We start from the raw sequence: 21156 nt of genomic DNA on the forward strand, positions 1-21156 counted from the left end.
TAAAATCACAAGGGCCCGAAACCCACACGGGATTAAAATTACACGGGCCCGAAACCCACGCAGGGTTAAAATCACACGGGCCCGAAACCCATGCGGGGTTAAAATCACACGGGCCCGAAACCCATGCGGGGTTAAAATCACACGGGCCCGAAACCCATGCGGGGTTAAAATCACACGGGCCCGAAACCCATGCGGGGTTAAAATCACACGGGCCCGAAACCCATGCGGGGTTAAAATCACACGGGCCCGAAACCCATGCGGGGTTAAAATCACACGGGCCCGAAACCCATGCGGGGTTAAAATCGGCCCCACACATCCCAGTGCTCGAGTTTTGTGCACAGATCCTGTGAGCTTTGAATTCTCGATTGTAACTCTTTGGTCTGAGTGGACGGGCACGGCTTGTGCTGCAGCAGTGCTAACATCACTTTGGACCAGTGGTTTCACGGGAGATTCCAGAACTGTTTATCTCCTGAAACTCCATAGCATTATACAAAATAATCACAACAATCAGTCTGACCATTGAAAGAAAGGATTTGTCATTGTTGTGACAGTCTTCTCCCACAGAACCTAGCATGACCCAACATCAACACACGGCAAGGTCAACTGCCCAGTCACCTGGCAACAGTCAGTACTCACACATATTGTGGAGCCTGGAGATCCTGGGGCACTCGATGGACGTTTGGTGCAGACACTTCCTGGCGATGTCTGAGACTGCTGCGACTTGAAGGAGATGAAGAGAGAAGAGGAAGTGTGTTACCAAGGAGGAGTGAAAAGTTGGATGCAGTTGTTGATCTAAAATCTGTTGATCAGACTCCACTTTGGTCAGTTGTCTAGTTTTTTATATGGCAAGTAGCAATATTTTCCAGTGATTGAGCAGAGTGCAGGTTCTTCATGTATTTCTTCTACTCTTCAGTTCTGCATAGCACTCACACTAAATCACTGGTATCAGCAACAAAAACAGGTTCCAAAACCAGGACCACCACAATCCCGATGGAGAATTCCAGGACACTTCTGTGAATGGAGCATTTCTTCCCACTGTCTGCATCTGAAGTCAGGCAAAGGGCAAGGAACAAGCAATGCAAAGGTCTTTACAAGCCCTCCATGCTCTGCTTTTACCCCACCTGAGTGCAGCTCCCACTGATTCTGACAGAGGGAGGGGCAAACTCAGTCAAAGATCCGCACAGAGTGAAAGGTTGCTCCAGTAGGTGTTAAACTCTTGAACAATTGTCAGTCAGATTATCAATGACAACCCTGACATTAGGAACGGCTGACTTCCACAATGTGGGGATGTTTCTTTCGTTAAATTGGCCTGGGTGTCTAGAATTATTAATATTCACAGGGGGTCCCCGGGAGCGCGTCGGCATTCACGGGGGGGCCCCGGGTGTGTGTCGGCATTCACGGGGCGTCCCCGGGAGCGCGTCGGCATTCACGGGGCGTCCCCGGGAGCGCGTCGGCATTCACGGGGCGTCCCCGGGTGTGTGTCGGTATTCACGGGGCGTCCCTGGGAGCGCGTCGGCATTCACGGGGGTCCCCGGGTGTGTGTCGGTATTTACGGGGGTCCCCGGGTGTGTGTCGGTATTTACGGGGGTCCCTGGGTGTGTGTCGGTATTTCCAGGTGGTCCATGAGAGTGTGTCAGTATTATGAGAGGTTCCCTGGGAATGTGTCAGTATTTACAGGGTGTCCCTGGCAGTTTGTCAGTATTAAAAGGGGTTGACTGGGAGGGGGTCAGTATTTACAGGGTGTTCCTGGGAGGGTGTGTCAGTATTTACACGGGGTCTCCGAGGGTGCGTCAGCAGTTACAGGGGATCCCCGGGGAGTGCGTCAGTATTTACAGGGGATCCCTGGGAGCGCGTCAGTAGTTACAGGGGGTCCCCGGGAGCGCGTCAGTAGTTACAGGGGGTCCCCGGGAGCGCGTCAGTAGTTACAGGGGGTCCCCGGGAGCGCGTCAGTAGTTACAGGGGGTCCCCGGGAGCGCGTCAGTAGTTACAGGGGGTCCCCGGGAGCGCGTCAGTAGTTACAGGGGGTCCCCGGGAGCGCGTCAGTAGTTACAGGGGGTCCCCGGGAGCGCGTCAGTAGTTACAGGGGGTCCCCGGGAGCGCGTCAGTAGTTACAGGGGGTCCCCGGGAGCGCGTCAGTAGTTACAGGGGGTCCCCGGGAGCGCGTCAGTAGTTACAGGGGGTCCCCGGGAGTGCGTCAGTATTTACTGGGGGTACCTGGGAGTACGTCAGTGTTTATAGGGAGTCCCTGGGAATGTGTCAGTATTTACAGGGTCTCCCCGGGAGTGTGTCAGTATTTACATGGGGTCCTCGAGTGTGTTTTAGTATTTACACGGGGTCCCAGAGTGTGTGTCAGTATTTACAGGGGGCTCCTGGGAGTGTGTCGGTATTTACGGGTGGTCACCGAGTGTGTCAGTATTTACATGGGGTCCCTGAGAGTGTGTCAGTATTTAGAAGGGGTGGTCCCTTGGGGTGTGTCAGTATTTACAGGGGGTCACTGGGAGAGTGTCAGTAGTTACAGGGGATCCCTGGGAGTGTGTCAGTAGTTACATGTGGTCACTGGGAGTGTGTCAGTAGTTACAGGGTGTCCCCGGTAGTGTGTCAGCATTTACAGGGGTCCCTGGGTGTGTGTCAGTATTTATAGGTGGTTCATGAGAGTGTGTCAGTATTATAAGAGGTTCCCTGGGAATGTGTCACTATTTACAGGGTGTCCCCGGGAGTGTGTCAGTATTTACAGGCTTTCGGAGACTTCCTCCTTCCTCAGGTAAATGATGACATTTACCTGAGGAAGGAGGAAGTCTCCGAAAGCTTGTGAATTTAAAATAAAATTGCTGGACTATAACTTGGTGTTGTAAAATTGTTTACAATTGTCAACCCCAGTCCATCACCGGCATCTCCACATCAGTATTTACAGGGGTTGACTGGGAGAGTGTCAGTATTTACAGGAGGTCCCTGGGAGTGCTTCACTATTTACTGGGGGTACCTGGGAGTGTGTCAGTATTTATCGGGGGTCCCCTGGAATGTGTCAGTATTTACAGGGGTTGACTGGGAGAGTGTCAGTATTTACAGGAGGTCCCTGGGAGTGCTTCACTATTTACTGGGGGTCCCTGGGAATGTGTCAGTATTTACAGGGTCTCCGCAGGAGTGTGTTAGTTTTTACATAGGGACCCCGAGAGTGTGTCAGTATTGACATGGGATCCTCTGGAATGTTTTAGTATTAACAGGGGGTCCCGGAGAGCATGTCAGTATTAACAGGTGGTCCTTGGGAGTGTATCAGTAATTACAGGGGGTCCCCTAGGAGTGACACAGTAGTTACAGGGGGTCCCTGGGAGTGACACAGTAGTTACAGGGGGTCCCTGGGAGTGACACAGTAGTTACAGGGGGTCCCTGGGAGTGACACAGTAGTTACAGGGGGTCCCTGGGAGTGACACAGTAGTTACAGGGGGTCCCTGGGAGTGACACAGTAGTTACAGGGGGTCCCTGGGAGTGACACAGTAGTTACAGGGGGTCCCTGGGAGTGACACAGTAGTTGCAGGGGATCCTTGGGAGTGTGTCGGTATTTACAGGTTGTCCCCGGGAGTGTGTCAGTATTTACAGGGGGTCCCGGGAGTGTGTCAGTATTCACAGGGGGTCCCCGGGAGTGGGTCAGTATTCACAGGGGGTCCCCGGGAGTGGGTCAGTATTCACAGGGGGTCCCCGGGAGTGGGTCAGTATTCACAGGGGGTCCCCGGGAGTGGGTCAGTATTCACAGGGGGTCCCCGGGAGTGGGTCAGTATTCACAGGGGGTCCCCGGGAGTGGGTCAGTATTCACAGGGGGTCCCCGGGAGTGGGTCAGTATTCACAGGGGGTCCCCGGGAGTGGGTCAGTATTCACAGGGGGTCCCCGGGAGTGGGTCAGTATTCACAGGGGGTCCCCGGGAGTGGGTCAGTATTCACAGGGGGTCCCCGGGAGTGGGTCAGTATTCACAGGGGGTCCCCGGGAGTGTGTCAGTATTCACAGGGGGTCCCCGGGAGTGTGTCAGTATTCACAGGGGGTCCCCGGGAGTGTGTCAGTATTCACAGGGGGTCCCCGGGAGTGTGTCAGTATTCACAGGGGGTCCCCGGGAGTGTGTCAGTATTCACAGGGGGTCCCCGGGAGTGTGTCAGTATTCACAGGGGGTCCCCGGGAGTGGGTCAGTATTCACAGGGGGTCCCCGGGAGTGTGTCAGTATTCACAGGGGGTCCCCGGGAGTGTGTCAGTATTCACAGGGGGTCCCCGGGAGTGGGTCAGTATTCACAGGGGGTCCCCGGGAGTGTGTCAGTATTCACAGGGGGTCCCCGGGAGTGTGTCAGTATTCACAGGGGGTCCCCGGGAGTGTGTCAGTATTCACAGGGGGTCCCCGGGAGTGTGTCAGTATTCACAGGGGGTCCCCGGGAGTGTGTCAGTATTCACAGGGGGTCCCCGGGAGTGTGTCAGTATTCACAGGGGGTCCCCGGGAGTGTGTCAGTATTCACAGGGGGTCCCCGGGAGTGTGTCAGTATTCACAGGGGGTCCCCGGGAGTGTGTCAGTATTCACAGGGGGTCCCTGGGCGTGTGTCAGAATTCACAGGGGGTCCCTGGGAGTGTGTCAGAATTCACAGGGGGTCCCTGGGAGTGTGTGAGTATTTGCAGAGGGTCCCCGGGTGTGTGTCGGTAATTACAGGAAGTCCCCGGGTGTGTGTCAGTATTTACAGGAATCTCCACACAGACGTGATTGAAAGCCACGCTATTAACCAACGCGTTGCTTTCGGAAGACAGTCCTGTTCCAGCGCACTGAACAGCTGCTACCTTACCGCAGTGGGATGCAGGTCTCGATCATCAGGCTGTTGAATTGCTGCTGGAAGCACTGAGCTGGGACTGGGGCCAGAGAGAGAATCGAGGAAGTCTAATCCCTGGCAGCTGGTTCAGATTCATAACAACTGCGTAAAGACAAGGGACTGACATCCAGAGTGGCTTCCGAGAATTCACACAACCACTGTCACATTGCACATATAGAAACCTCTGCTTATAGACATACCTTTTGCATGTTTTCAGTTGCAGTGATTCTAACTAATCTTCTGATGAGCCTGCAGGAAGAGATAGGAAAATGAAAACCAAAACCTGCGCTGATCAGGCTAGATACCTGAGACTATCAACTAATTTCTGAGCCAGTTTCTCTGTATCTACTCCATCGAATCACAATCATTTTAAACATCTCGATTAGATCACTCCTCAACCTTCCCAAATCAAGGGAATACAAGCCAAATTTATGCAAACTGGCCTCATAATTTAACCCTTTTAGCCCCAGTATCATTCTGGTGAATCTCCACTTCAAGATCAATATATTTTTCCTGAGGTGGGGTGCCTAGAACTGAACGCAGTACTCTCGATGGAGTCCGACCAAAGCTCTGTACAACTGAGTATGTGCAGTTTGCAGAATTTCCAACATGTAGGGCGCTAAATTGGGCAGTGTAGCGCCTGTTGTTTCGGTGCTACACGGCCTCTCTGACATCCATGATTCCAGCGTGACGTGCGCCAGACGCCATCTTGGTATAGGAGTTAGCGCAGGCGCAGATAACGAACACTGGAATCATGTAAAGTAGGGAAAAAATGGCTTCAATCAGTGTGCAACGCTGATTTAAAGTGAGAGACACCATTTTGGGACTTAACGCTCAACTCAACGCAGTCTTAACCCTGACCATCTGAATGTGTCTGAAAGGGACCATGCAGGATTTACAGGTTAGTTGCTAGATTATTGCTTCTGGTGGCCGAGACATTTGCAACTGTTTTTGGAGGTCTCCTAGACTTGAATACTAGGACGCGGGGATGTCGCCTAACATTTAGAGCCAGGACATGCAGGAGTGAAGTTAGGAAATGCTTCCACACGCAAAGGGTGCAAGACATTTGAAACGTTGTTCGACAGATGGCAATTGATGCTAGGTCACTTGTGAATGTTAAATCTGAGATTGATAGATTTCTGTGAACCAACGGTATTAAGAGATATGGAGTTAGGTCACAAATGCACCATGATCTCATTGAATGGCGAAGCAGGCTCGAGGGGCTAAAAGCCACTACCATTTGCTGCCTCCTGATATGCGCCACCTTATCCTGCAAGAAAGTGGGACATGTGTCTGGGTGATGTGCTGTTATAGTTGAATAGCTGCCAGTGTGTGTGGTCTGTGAGTTGTGGGTGGGCGGCTTGAAACAGTAGTAATGTGTAAGGGTGATAGGAAGCATCTGATTGGAAGAGTTGAGTACTGATTGAAAGAGTTTGACGGTATGTGTGTAATGGGGGTATAGTACGTGGAGCAGTGCATGCGGCTTGTGGTGTAGGAACAGGAGTAGGCCATTCAGCCCCCCGTGCCTGCTCTGCCATTTGATAAGATCATGGCTGATCTGTGATCTAACTCCATATACCCTTAATACCTTTGGTTGCCAAAAAGCTATCTATCTCACATTTAAATTTAGCAATTGAGCTAGTATCAATTACCGTTTGTGGAAGAGAGTTCCAAACTTCTACCACCCTTTGTGTGTAGAAATGTTTTCTAATCTCACTCCTGAAAGGTCTGGCTCTAATTTTTAGACTGTGCCCCCTACTCCTAGAATCCCCAACCAGCAGAAATAGTTTCTCTCTATCCACCCTATCTGTTCCTCTTAATAGCTTATAAACTTCAATCAGATCACCCCTTAACCTTCGAAACTCCAGAGAATACAACCCCAATTTGTGTAATCTCTCCTCGTAACTTAACCCTTGAAGTCCGGGTATCACTCTAGTAAACCTACGCTGCACTCCCTCCAAGGCCAATATGTCCTTCCGAAGGTGCGGTGCCCAGAACTGCTCACAGTACTCCAGGTGCGGTCCAACCAGGGTTTTGTATAGCTGCAGCATAACTTCTGCCCCCTTGTACTCCAGTCCTCTAGATATAAAGGCCAGCATTCCATTAGCCTTATTGATTATTTTCTGTACCTGTTCATGACACTTCAATGATCTATGTACCTGAACCCCTTGGTCCCTTTGGACATCCACTGTTTGTAACTTTTTACCATTTAGAAAGTACCCTGTTCTTTCCTTTTTTGATCCAAAGTGGATGACCTCACATTTGCCTGCATTGAATTCCATTTGCCACAGTTTTGCCCATTCACCTAATCTTTCAATATCCCCTTGTAATTTTATATTTTCATCTACACTGCTTACAATGCCACCAATCTTTGTGTCATCGGCAAACTTAGATATGAGACTTTCTATGCCTTCATCTAAGTAGTTAATAACTATTGTGAATAATTGAGGCCCCAAGACAGATCCCTGCGGGACTCCACTAGTCACATCCTGCCAATGTGAGTACCTACCCATTATCCCTACTCTCCGTCGCCTTTCGCTCAGCCAACTTCCTAACGAAATCTGTACTTTTCCCTCGATTCCATGGGCTTCTATCTTAGCTAACAGTCTCTTATGTGGGACTTTATCAAATGCCTTCTGGAAGTCCATATAAATAACATCCATTGACATTCCCCTGTCCACTACTTTAGTCACCTCTTCAAAAAATGCAATCAGGTTTGTCAGGCACGACCTACCTTTCACAAACCCATGCTGGTTCTCTCCGATTAACTGGAAATTCTCGAGGTGTTCAGTCACCCTATCCTTAATTATAGACTCCAGCATTTTCCCCACAACAGATGTTAGGCTAACTGGTCTATAATTCCCCAGTTTCCCCCTCTCTCCTTTCTTAAAAAGTGGAGTGACATGTGCAATTTTCCAATCTAGAGGGACAGTTCCTGAATCTAGAGAACTTTGAAAGATTATAGTTAGGGCATCTGCAATGTGCTCACCTACTTCCTTTAAAACCCTGGGATGGAAACCATCTGGTCCTGGGGATTTGTCACTCTTTCGTGCTATTATTTTCTTCATTACTGTTACTTTACTCATGTTAATTTTATCGAGTCCCTGTCCCCGATTCAATATTAGTTTTCTTGGGATTTCCGGCTTGCTATCCTCTTTTTCTACTGTAAATACTGACGCAAAGTAATTGTTCAACATGTCCGCCATTTCCTCATTGTCAATGACAATATCCCCACTTTCAGTTTTTAAGGGACCAACACTGCTCCTGACCACCCCCTTTTTCCTAATGTAACCATAAAAGTTCTTCGTATTGGTTTTGATATCCCTTGCAAGTTTCTTTTCATACTCTCTTTTTGTAGCTCTTACTATCTGTTTTGTGACCCTTTGTTGATCTTTGTATCTTTCCCATTCGCCAGGATCTGTGCCATTTTTTGCCTTTTTGTACGCCCTTTCCTTATGTCTTATACTGTCCCTTACCTCTTCAGTTGTTCAAGGCTGTTTTTTTTGGCAAGTAGAGTTCTTGCCCCTCAGGGGTATAAACCGATTCTGTATTTGGTAGCTTGACAGCATTTCAAAGCATTATACTTCTTCCTCCACTGCTTCCTTGTTCATGATGCTGTGCGCCTGGCATTGACCTCATCCCCCACTGCCTTTTGGGTATATGTCTGGAGGGCCACCCGCCCCCCGCGGATATCGAATGTCCCTCCTTCTGTTCACCTCTTGCACCAAGATCTCTAGTGCATCAGCAGAGAACCTTGGTGCACACTCTCTCGCAGGCCTGGTACAAACTCAGATCGGCAGATTGGTGAGATCTGGCACACAGATTGGAGGATGTGGGATTTAATGGTGTGCAACTTTTATTCAATGTTTTAACATAATTCATCAGTGTGTAAACATAGGGACGGGACCTGCACCTGTGTTTTACATGTGCGATGTCTGATCTCTGTTCAGACTCCATGCAGACAGCAGACTGTTATTTTCAGCAAATAACAGGTCCCAGCTACCTTTAGGAGATTTTTTTTATTTGTTCATGGGATGTGGGCGTCGCTGGCGAGGCCGGCATTTATTGCCCATCCCTAATTGCCCTTGAGAAGGTGGTGGTGAGCCGCCTTCTTGAACCGCTACAGTCCGTGTGGTGACGGTTCTCCCACAGTACTGTTAGGAAGAGAGCTCCAGGATTTTGACCCAGCGACGATGAAGGAACAGTGATATATTTCCAAGTCGGGATGGTGTATGACTTGGAGGGCAACGTGCAGGTGGTGTTGTTCCCATGTGCCTGCTGCTCTTGTCCTTCTAGGTGGTAGAGGTCGCGGGTTTGGGAGGTGCTGTCGTCGAAGCCTTGGCGAGTTGCTGCAGTGCATCCTGTGGATGGTACACACTGCAGCCACGGTGCGCCGGTGGTGAAGGGAGTGAATGTTTAGGGTGGTGGATGGGGTGCCAATCAAGCGGGCTGCTTTCTCCTGGATGGTGTCGAGCTTCTTGAGTATTGTTGGAGCTGCACTCATCCAAGCAAGTGGAGAGTATTCCATCACACTCCTGACTTGTGCCTTGTAGATGGTGGAAAGGCTTTGGGGAGTCAGGAGCTGAGTCACTCGCCACAGAATACCCAGCCTCTGACCTGCTCTCGTAGCCACAGTATTTATATGGCTGGTCCAGTTAGGTTTCTGGTCAATGGTGATCCCCAGGATGTTGATGGTGGGGGATTCGGCGATGGTAATGCCGTTGAATGTCAAGGGGAGGTGGTGAGACTCTCTTTTGTTGGAGATGGTCATTGCCTGGCACTTATCTGGCGCGAATGTTACATGCCACTCATGAGCCCAAACCTGGATGTTGTCCAGGTCTTGCTGCATGCGGGCTCGGACTGCTTCATTATTTGAGGGGTTGCGAATGGAACTGAACACTGTGCAGTCATCAACGAACATCCCCATTTCTGACCTTATGATGGAGGGAAGGTCATTGATGAAGCAGCTGAAGATGGTTGGGCCTCGGACACTGCCCTGAGGAACTCCTGCAGCAATGTCCTGGGGCTGAGATGATTGGCCTCCAACAACCACTACCATCTTCCTTTGTGCTAGGTATGACTCCTGCCACTGGAGAGTTTTCCCCCTGATTCCCATTGACTTCAATTTTACTCGGGCTCCTTGGTGCCACACTCGGTCAAATGCTGCCTTGATGTGAAGGGCAGTCACTCTCTCCTCACCTCCGGAATTCAGCTCTTTTGTCCATGTTTGGACCAAGGCTGTAATGAGGTCTGGAGCCGAGTGGTTCTGGCGGAACCCAAACTGAGCACTGGTGAGCAGGTTATTGGTTAGTAAGTGCCGCTTGATAGCACTGTCGACGACACCTTCCGTCACTTTGCTGATGATTGAGAGTAGACTGATGGGGCGGTAATTGGCCGGATTGGATTTGTCCTGCTTTTTGTGGGCAGGACATATCTGGGCAATTTTCCACATTGTCGGGTAGATGCCAGTGTTGTAGCTGTACTGGAACAGCTTGGCTAGAGGCGCGGCTAGTTCTGGAGCACAAGTCTTCAGCACTATAGCCGGGATGTTGTCGGGGCCCACAGCCTTTGCTGTATCCAGTGCAGTCAGCCGTTTCTTGATATCACGTGGAGTGAATCGATTGCGCTACCCCCGCCCACTAACAGGCCCAATCCAATTATTCCCCCGTAATCTCTATAGGACCATGCAGTCTGTACAGGAACATGACCTGACGTCCTCTGGTCCAATGGAGATTCGCGATTGTCTTTCCTTTTTTTCAAAATGCTTTCAAACAAAACAAAATTATTCAAGTTTTATTTCAGCCAAGCGATAACATTTAAATCAATGTATTAACAATTACTGTGAGTTCCTACCAGGCAGACCTGTGATTGCTTGAGTTACCTCTCCTAACTCTGCCCCTGAAGCTCACCATCCATTCCTTTTCTCCTCTGTAAAGCACCTTGAAATCTGTTGGTCTTAAAGGAGCTACAATAATGTAAGTGGCCCTGAGTTTGCACAAGTTGCCTCATTAAAGGAGGAAAACACTTGCATTGTGAACCTTGCAGTACAGATTGCCGACACATACCGTACCAGTTAAAGGGTGAACTTCAGTGCATCAAGAAAGCTGGGTTCCTGATCAGACATGCTGCAAACGCTGAGTGATTTGTTCTTTTCTGTGGGTGAAAAAAATGCTTTCATTTCTCTCAGTTTTATTCCTCATTTGAGAAAATGATTACCCCATGGAGCTCATTAGGAATCTACAGATCATTTCCACTCATTCGCACATTTTTAAACTCTATTAGGGTGTCGACCTTGGCTCAGTGGTCACACTTTCACCTTTAAGTCAGAAGGTCGTGGGTTCAAGTCCCACTCCAGAGACCTGAGCACAAAATCTAGGCTGACACTCCAGTGCAGTACGGAGGGAGCGCTGCGCCGTCGGAGGGCCGGTGCCGAGGGAGCGCTGCGCCGTCGGAGGGCCGGTGCCGAGGGAGCGCTGCGCCGTCGGAGGGCCGGTGCCGAGGGAGCGCTGCGCCGTCGGAGGGCCGGTGCCGAGGGAGCGCTGCGCCGTCGGAGGGCCGGTGCCGAGGGAGCGCTGCGCCGTCGGAGGGCCGGTGCCGAGGGAGCGCTGCGCCGTCGGAGGGCCGGTGCCGAGGGAGCGCTGCGCCGTCGGAGGGCCGGTGCCGAGGGAGCGCTGCGCCGTCGGAGGGCCGGTGCCGAGGGAGCGCTGCGCCGTCGGAGGGCCGGTGCCGAGGGAGCGCTGCGCCGTCGGAGGGCCGGTGCCGAGGGAGCGCTGCGCCGTCGGAGGGCCGGTGCCGAGGGAGCGCTGCGCCGTCGGAGGGCCGGTGCCGAGGGAGCGCTGCGCCGTCGGAGGGCCGGTGCCGAGGGAGCGCTGCGCCGTCGGAGGGCCGGTGCCGAGGGAGCGCTGCGCCGTCGGAGGGCCGGTGCCGAGGGAGCGCTGCGCCGTCGGAGGGCCGGTGCCGAGGGAGCGCTGCGCCGTCGGAGGGCCGGTGCCGAGGGAGCGCTGCGCCGTCGGAGGGCCGGTGCCGAGGGAGCGCTGCGCCGTCGGAGGGCCGGTGCCGAGGGAGCGCTGCGCCGTCGGAGGGCCGGTGCCGAGGGAGCGCTGCGCCGTCGGAGGGCCGGTGCCGAGGGAGCGCTGCGCCGTCGGAGGGCCGGTGCCGAGGGAGCGCTGCGCCGTCGGAGGGCCGGTGCCGAGGGAGCGCTGCGCCGTCGGAGGGCCGGTGCCGAGGGAGCGCTGCGCCGTCGGAGGGCCGGTGCCGAGGGAGCGCTGCGCCGTCGGAGGGCCGGTGCCGAGGGAGCGCTGCGCCGTCGGAGGGCCGGTGCCGAGGGAGCGCTGCGCCGTCGGAGGGCCGGTGCCGAGGGAGCGCTGCGCCGTCGGAGGGCCGGTGCCGAGGGAGCGCTGCGCCGTCGGAGGGCCGGTGCCGAGGGAGCGCTGCGCCGTCGGAGGGCCGGTGCCGAGGGAGCGCTGCGCCGTCGGAGGGCCGGTGCCGAGGGAGCGCTGCGCCGTCGGAGGGCCGGTGCCGAGGGAGCGCTGCGCCGTCGGAGGGCCGGTGCCGAGGGAGCGCTGCGCCGTCGGTGGGCCGGTACTGACCCCAGTGAGTGAGGTGAACTTTAAGTAAATAAGCAGGTGACAGGGAGAGCAGTGCAATCCCTACAGTTCCTCCACACATCGAATTCCCTACCTCAGCCATAAAGCTAATGAGTGACAGTGAACAGAAGCCAGTCACTTCCCGGTGTGAATGGAGAGAGGGAGAAAAGTTCGGAGGTTGAGAGAACTCTCACACCTAGTAGCAGCTGGTTGAAGAGTGACTTGAGCCAGATCCCGTGGCCACGTTACACACTCAACTGGACGTTGGTGAGTAAATTGTGCACTAACTGAGGAAACAAAAATCGCTGAAATAATGCACATGGGAGAGGAAAAAGCAAATCATGGAACGATCAGAAGCAGGAAGTGAAGAGATCAGAATTGAAAGAGAAGGCCTCTAATTGTAACAGCTCTCCATTGTCAATGTACAGTGAGTAGTGCCAAGGGCCCAGAGTGAACATAAGAACATAAGAAATAGGAGCAGGAGTAGGCCATACAGCCCCTCGAGCCTGCTCCGCCATTCAATCAGATAATGGCTGATCTTCAACCTCAACTCCACTTTCCCGCCTGATCCCCATATCCCTTAATTGCCTTAGACTCCAAAAATCTATCAATCTCAGTCTTGAATATATTCAATGACTCAGCATCCACAGCCTCTGGGGTAGAGAATTCCAAAGATTCACAACCCTCTGAGTGAAGAAATTCCTCCTCATCTCAGTCCTAAATGGCCGACCCCTTATCCTGAGACTATGACCCCTAGGTCTAGACTCTCCAGCCAGGGGAAACAGCCTCTCTGCATCTACCCTGTCAAGCCCCCTCAGAATCTTAGAGGGTGAGAAGGTTGATTCTCAAACAAGCGTACTGAGCTTGAATAAAGGAGACTATGATGGTATGAGAGCAGAATTGATTAAAGTGGACTGGGAAAATAGATTAAAGGGTAAGACGGTACATGAGCAGTGGTGTTCATTTAGGGAGTTATTTTACAACTTTCAAAATAAATATATTCCACTGAGGAAAAAAGGGTGTAAAAGAAATGACAGCCATCCGTGGCTAAGTAAAGAAATCAAGGATAGTATCCGACTAAAAACAAGGACATATAAGGTAGCCAAACTTAGTGGGAGGATAGAAGATTGGGAATTCTTCAAAAGACAGCAAAAAGTAACTAAAGGATTGATTAAGAAAGGGAAGTTAGATTATGAAAAGAAATTAGCAAAAAATATAAAAACAGATAGCAAGAGTTTCTATAGTTATATAAAAAGAAAAAGGGTGGCTAAAGAAAAAGGGTGGCTAAGGCAAACGTCGGTCCCTTAGAGGATGAGACCGGGAAATTAATGGTGGGAAACATGGAGATGGCAAAAATGCTGAACAAATATTTTGTTTCAGTCTTTACAGTAGAGAACACTAAGAATATCCCAACACTGGACAAACAGGGGACTCTCGGGGGGGAGGAGCTAAATACGATTAAAATCACTCAGGAGATGGTACTCAGTAAAATAATGGGACTCAAGGCGGATAAATCCCCTGGACCTGATGGCTTCCATCCTAGGGTCTTGAGGGAAGTGGCAGTAGGGATTGTGGATGCTTTGGTGATAGTTTTCCAAAATTCCCTGGACTCAGGAGAGGTCCCGGCAGATTGGAAAACTGCTAATGTAACACCGTTATTTAAAAAGGGTAGTAGGCAGAAGGCTGGAAATTATAGGCCAGTTAGCTTAACATCTGTGGTGGGTAAAATTTTGGAGTCTATTATTAAGGAGACAGTAACGGAACATTTAGATAAGCATAATTTAATAGGACAAAGTCAGCATGGCTTTATGAAGGGGAAGTCATGTCTGACAAATTTGCTTGAGTTCTTCGAAGATATAACGTATAGGGTGGATAAAGGGGAACCAGTGGACATAGTGTATTTAGACTTCCAGAAGGCATTCGACAAGGTGCCACATAAAAGATTATTACTTAAGATAAAAAATCACGGGATTGGGGGTAATATTCTGGCATGGGTGGAGGATTGGTTATCGAACAGGAAGCAGAGAGTTGGGATAAATGGTTCATTTTCGGACTGGCAACCAGTAACCAGTGGTGTTCCACAGGGGTCGGTGCTGGGTCCCCAACTCTTTACAATCTATATTAACGATTTGGAGGAGGGGACCGAGTGCAACATATCAAAATTTGCAGATGATACAAAGATGGGAGGGAAAGTAGAGAGTGAGGAGGACATAAAAAACCTGCAAGGGGATATAGACAGGCTGGGTGAGTGGGCGGAGATTTGGCAGATGCAATATAATATTGGAAAATGTGAGGTTATGCATTTTGGCAGGAAAAATCAGAGAGCAAGTTATTTTCTTAATGGCGAGAGACTGGAAAGTACTGCAGTACAAAGGGATCTGGGGGTTCTAGTGCAAGAAAATCAAAAAGTTGGTATGCAGGTGCAGCAGGTGATCAAGAAAGCCAACGGAATGTTGGCTTTTATTGCTAGGGGGATAGAATATAAAAACAAGGAGGTATTGCTGCAGTTATATAAGGTATTGGTGAGACCGCACCTGGAATACTGCATGCAGTTTTGGTCTCCATACTTAAGAAAAGACATACTTGCTCTCGAGGCAGTACAAAGAAGGTTCACTCGGTTAATCCCGGGGATGAGGGGGCGGACATATGAGGAGAGGTTGAGTAGATTGGGACTCTACTCATTGGAGTTCAGAAGAATGAGAGGCGATCTTATTGAAACATATAAGATTGTGAAGGGTCTTGATCGGGTGGATGCAGTCAGGATGTTCCCAAAGATGGGTGAAACTAGAACTAGGGGGCATAATCTTAGAATAAGGGGCTGCTCTTTCAAAACTGAGATGAGGAGAAACTTCTTCACTCAGAGGGTGGTAGGTCTGTGGAATTTGCTGCCCCAGGAAGCTGTGGAAGCTACATCATTAGATAAATTTAAAACAGAAATAGACAGTTTCCTAGAAGTGAAGGGAATTAGGGGTTATGGGGAGCGGGCAGGAAATTGGACATGAAGCTGAGTTCGGATCGGTCAATGCCCTGTGGGTGGCGGAGAGGGCCCAGGGGCTATGTGGCCGGGTCCTGCTCCGACTTCTTGTGTTCTTTAGATTTGTGGTTGGGATCAGATCAGCCATGATCTTATTGAATGGCGGAGCAGGCTCGAGGGGCCGATTGGCCTACTCCTGCTCCAATTTCTTATGTTCTTATGTTCTTATGTTTCAATGAGATCACCTCTCATTCTTCTAAACTTCAGAGAATATAGGCCTATTCTACTCAGGTGCCTTTATAGTAAGCACTATCTGCTGTGAAAATGCAGCAACGTTCTGGAGAGCTGCTTTTGGAATGATGCACGCTGTGCAATTCATGTGACAGATAAACACTGCCCATCCCCCTCAGTTATTGCTTTGCTAGATCTTTTCATTATTAACAGGCTTAGAGAATGGCAGGGATGATCCCCCCCACCATTGTACGTTCCAGTCACGTTACATTGTGTTGAACTGCTGGACTCTAGCACAGGATATTCCTGCCCATTGTTTGTCCCTCTCTCTGGCTGAGTGCGTTTTGCTGACACCTGCATGCACTACATTTTGCTAAAACATTCTCTCATTAACTCAAAATAAATCAATGGAAATGATTTTCCTTCTACACTGCCGATAGTTTAAACACGGTAGCCTAGAAATTAGTTGATGCCACACCCATTTTACAGGCATAAAACGGAAGCACAAGTGCCGAATATGGCGGACAGAGAGTGTGCACACATTCCGAGCCAGATGTGTACCGCCCGCCATGGTGGTAAAGGCTGACGTATCGGCGTCCAGGGCCCGTGCCTGAAACAGGCATATGCAAATAAGGGGCCTAACGCCTCTTTCAGGACCCCTTCCCGAAATTGGGCTGCCCTGAGACAGCCAGCGTTCAGGATAACCAAGTCAACCTGCGGCCCAACCGATGGTCCTTGGAGGGACTGCTGGAGACCACCACCAAGGTTGTAAGTTTAAAAAAATACTTACATGAAAATGTACTCGGGGGGAGCAGGAGTGAACATAAACAGCAACTTGATAATGACCAGATCATCTGTTTTAGGTGTTGATTAAAGGATAAATATTGGCCACGACACCTGGGAGAACTCCTGGCTCTTCTTCAAATAGTGGCCATGGGATCTTTTACATCCACCTGAGGGGGCAGACAGGGCCTTCGTTTAATGTCTGATCTGAAAGACGGCATCTCCGACAGGGCAGCGCCCCCTCGGCACCGGCCCTCCGACAGGGCAGCGCCCCCTCGGCACCGGCCCTCCGACAGGGCAGCGCCCCCTCGGCACCGGCCCTCCGACAGGGCAGCGCCCCCTCGGCACCGGCCCTCCGACAGGGCAGCGCCCCCTCGGCACCGGCCCTCCGACAGGGCAGCGCCCCCTCGGCACCGGCCCTCCGACAGGGCAGCGCCCCCTCGGCACCGGCCCTCCGACAGGGCAGCGCCCCCTCGGCACCGGCCCTCCGACAGGGCAGCGCCCCCTCGGCACCGGCCCTCCGACAGGGCAGCGCCCCCTCGGCACCGGCCCTCCGACAGGGCAGCGCCCCCTCGGCACCGGCCCTCCGACAGGGCAGCGCCCCCTCGGCACCGGCCCTCCGACAGGGCAGCGCCCCCTCGGCACCGGCCCTCCGACAGGGCAGCGCCCCCTCGGCACCGGCCCTCCGACAGGGCAGCGCCCCCTCGGCACCGGCCCTCCGACAGGGCAGCGCCCCCTCGGCACCGGCCCTCCGACAGGGCAGCGCCCCCTCGGCACCGGCCCTCCGACAGGGCAGCGCCCCCTCGGCACCGGCCCTCCGACAGGGCAGCGCCCCCTCGGCACCGGCCCTCCGACAGGGCAGCGCCCCCTCGGCACCGGCCCTCCGACAGGGCAGCGCTCCCTCGGCACCGGCCCTCCGACAGGGCAGCGCTCCCTCGGCACTGGCCCTCCGACAGGGCAGCGCTCCCTCGGCACTGGCACTGGCACTTGTGAACCAGAGGCGAGAGTGCTAACCACTGAGCCATGGCTGATACATTGCTCCATAGTAAACTGTAACTCCTCCAAAACTCCACCTCCCACAATCTATTCCACTAACCTGTCACTATTGTGGTAAATATCTATTGGCTCCCTCAGCCCCTTCTCCATGGATCAAACTCAGAATCCCTGTCCCCGTCTACAGGTCCTCCCCAGTTTTGCCCCTTCCTCCTACTGCAATCCCATCCTGCCCTGTGTGCCCTTCTCTCTCCTGATTCTGGCCTCCTCTCCATCCCTTCTCTCTCTGCTCCATCTTGGATTGCAAAGCCTCAGCAGTCTTGGTCCCACACTCTGGAACGCATCCCCTAAACCCTCTCAGCTCTCCTTCATGGCCCTCCTAAGGCCTTGCCTCTTTGACCAATCCTAACTCTTTCCACCACTACTTGGTATCTGCTTATGTTGCTGCTTTGACAAATTTTGTTAATTTAAAAGGAGCTTTATAAACACAGTTTTTTTGGTTAATTGGTGTGATGCTTTACTTCCAACTGCCCTGGCTGTAGAATAATTCTTTCACAGTTTATTCCATAAATGACTGGAAATGAAGATGTGTCCTGCAATTCCTCACCTGTCTCCAATTACAGTACAGGAGTGGGGCCCTCATATATACAGCAACAACTGGTTTCACTCACAGCTTACTACAAATTGCTCCAGGGACTCTCAGAAAGAAAGTTCCTTGAGTTCCGCACTCGAACAATTTGAGTTTTTTAAATTTGTTCTCAGGATGTGGGCAACGCTGGCCAGGTCTCATTTATTCCCCATCCCTAGTTGCCCTGAGATGGTGGTGGTGATGGTGGATGCTATTTTATAGGCTTTGTTTACAGCTGGGCGGTTAGCTAGGTTACTTTAAAGGGCATTACGAGTCAATCATGTAGTGTGGGACTGGAGTCACGTGTAGGCCCAGACCAGGTGGGGATGACAGGTTCCTTTCCCTGAAGGACGGCAGTGACCCAGTTGTGTTTTTATGGCAGTCTGGCAGCAGCGCAGTGCATTCATAGTCCAATGATTGGAGGGTTGAAGCGAACAACATTAGCCACCTTTTTAACATGAGTTTCAAATCTTTGCCTTACGATGAGACACCGTACTGAGTGGCGTTAGGCACCTGCCGACCAGGAGGGAAGTGAAATTGAAGAGGGTATAATCACATGCTGCTTTTGTGTGTGAGAGGCTGCCCGGGAGATAGCCAGGGCTGGCAAACGCCTCAGAGCAGTGCCCTGCCCACAGGTTGGACATGGAGTGCGGCATCACCAGATCTGGAAGACAACAGCCTTTTTGAAAAAAACATCAAAAAAGGAAACATCAGTCCAGGATGGGTGCAGGAAAAGATATTGTTAAATATATCTCCTCAGGGTTTATGCAAATCCACAACAACATTGAAGGGGAAAAATTTGCCGGGCTATGGGGAAAGGTCAGGGGAGTGGGACTAATTGGATAGCTCGTTTAAAGAGCCGGCATAGACACGAAGGCCCTCCTCCTGTGCTGTAAGATTCTATGACAGTTCCGAGGCCCACTGCACCAGGTCTCCTGGTCGGGAGGAGATCTGAATAAGGCAGTGACAGCGATCTTCCCCTCTTAATAATTTTTATAACCTATATACTTCAGAAATAAACATTTTATAGATACTTACAGTTTATACCAGTTTCCTTATATTGATTAACGCTAACTTTATACAGTGGCACCAATGATCTCCTTGTAATTCCCAGCTCACAGCTCCTCTGGGATGTGCAGGCAACTGACATTTGAGGAGATGGCAATTCACGGAAAAAGAGGTTTGTAAGATAATTCTTTCTGTTGGTGACTTGTGCGGTGAATCCCCACCCTAACTGTAAGGCCTTATCTGAGAAAAACAAGACTGCCACCACCCTGGGCCTGCTGGTCCCGTCACCATGGCAACTCCGGTCTCATAGGTCTGCATATGTATCTCTCTGGCAGCCAGCAGCTTCCCGAGAGAGCAGAAATCAGTAAAAAGGTCTGCTCAATCCACAAACTGTTTATCCAATCAGCTCAAGTGGATAAAACCCCGTGTGTTTCACAAGCAGCAGCAGCATTGCAGAGTGCTGCGCTTGTACTGTAAATCCTACACGCCTCACAGGACACTGCCAAGCTGCTATCCAGCGACTCCTATCTGCCTTGGCTGGATGATTTCTAATTCAGCTGCTTGTGACATCAGAAATTCTTCATTTCATCACTAATACAAACACAAACTGCACAGCAGGTCAGTCAGTGTCTGAAGGAGCAAGGTGGCTTGTGGGACCCTTCCCCAGACTTGTTCAATAGTCCCACCCAAGTCATCCTCTTTCTGATGCTGACTGACCTGCTGTGGGTTTCTGGCAATGTCTAATCATTTCAAATTTCCAGTTTTTAATCTCCAATATCTATTAGGAGGATCCACGTGTTTAGTGGGTAAAAGAAGCACGTAGTGTCACAAGAAGCCACATATAGACCAGGTTCAATCTCCAATCCAAGAATCTTACAGCACAGGAGGCGGCCATTCAGCCCATCGTGCCTGTATTTAATCAGTTCCTTTTTGACAGTGTTCAGTTCCATTCGCAACCCCTCAAATAATGAAGCAGTCCGTGCCCACTTGCAGCAAGACCTGGACAACATCCAGGCTTGGGCTGATAAGTGGCAAGTAACATTCGCGCCAGACAAGTGCCAGACAATGACCACCTCCCCTTGACATTCAACGGCATTACCATTGCCGAATCCCCCACCATCAACATCCTGGGGGTCACCATTGACCAGAAACTTAACTGGACCAGCCACATAAATACAGTGGCTACAAGAGCAGGTCAGAGGCTGGGTATTCTGCAGTGAGTGACTCACCTCCTGACTCCCCAAAGCCTTTCCACCATCTACAAGGCACAAGTCAGGAATGTGATAGAATACTCTCCACTTGCTTGGATGAGTGGAGCTCCAACAACACTCAAGAAGCTCGACACCATCCAGGAGAAAGCAGCCCGCTTGATTGGCACCCCATCCACCACCCTAAACATTCACTCCCTTCACCACCGGCGCACTGTGGCTGCAGTGTGCACCATCCACAGGATGCACTGCAGCAACTCGCCAAGGCTTCTTCGACAGCACCTCCCAAACCCACGACCTCTATCACCTTGAAGGACAAGGGCAGCAGGCACATGGGAACAACACCACCTGCACGTTCCCCTCCAAGTCACACACCATCCCGACTTGGAAATATATCGCCGTTCCTTCATTGTCGCTGGGTCAAAATCCTGGAACTCCCTTCCTAACAGCACTGTGGGAGAACCGTCACCACACGGACTGCAGCGGTTCAAGAAGGCGGCTCACCACCACCTTCTCGAGGGCAATTAGGGATGGGCAATAAATGCTGGCCTTGCCAGCGACGCCCACATCCCGAATGCTGGCCTTGCCAGCGACGCCCACATCCCGTGAACGAATAAAAAAAAAGATAGAGGATTGGTTTTAGGACAGAAAACAGAGAATAGGAATAAACGGGTCATTTTCAGGTTGGCAGGCTGTAACTGGTGGGGTGCTGCAAGTATCAGTGCTTGGGCCTCAGCTACTTACAATCTATATTAATGACTTAGATGAAGGGACCGAGTGTAATGTATCCAAGTTTGCTGATGATACAAAGCTAGGTGGGAAAGTAAGCTGTGAGGAGGACAGAGTCTGCAAAGGGATACAGATGGGTTAAGTGAGTGGGCAAGAAGATGGCAGATGGAGTGTAATGTGGGGA

At 51.4% G+C, this 21156-nt stretch overlaps 1 protein-coding gene across 5 annotated transcripts in view; it reads right to left on the bottom strand.

Moving 5' to 3' along the window:
• Window positions 1–21156, bottom strand: part of dmtn (dematin actin binding protein) — an 89466-nt gene that overhangs the window by 40910 nt on the left and 27400 nt on the right. Inside the window, exons 1-5 of one of the 5 annotated variants that reach the window (XM_068001403.1) lie at window positions 19066–19390; window positions 16414–16576; window positions 10898–10985; window positions 5033–5081; window positions 637–720 (exon numbers count right to left, since the gene is read on the bottom strand). In XM_068001403.1, the coding sequence (XP_067857504.1) occupies window positions 637–720; window positions 5033–5041 (93 nt within the window). In that variant the 5' untranslated portion in view covers window positions 5042–5081; window positions 10898–10985; window positions 16414–16576; window positions 19066–19390. Of the gene's footprint in view, window positions 1–636; window positions 721–5032; window positions 5082–10897; window positions 10986–16413; window positions 16577–19065; window positions 19392–21156 lie in introns of those variants that run through there. The other 4 variants (XM_068001406.1, XM_068001404.1, XM_068001402.1 and 1 more) reach the window with 4 other exon arrangements.

Source organism: Heptranchias perlo, chromosome 20 (genome assembly GCF_035084215.1).
Source record: "Heptranchias perlo isolate sHepPer1 chromosome 20, sHepPer1.hap1, whole genome shotgun sequence".
Lineage (NCBI taxonomy): Eukaryota > Metazoa > Chordata > Chondrichthyes > Hexanchiformes > Hexanchidae > Heptranchias > Heptranchias perlo.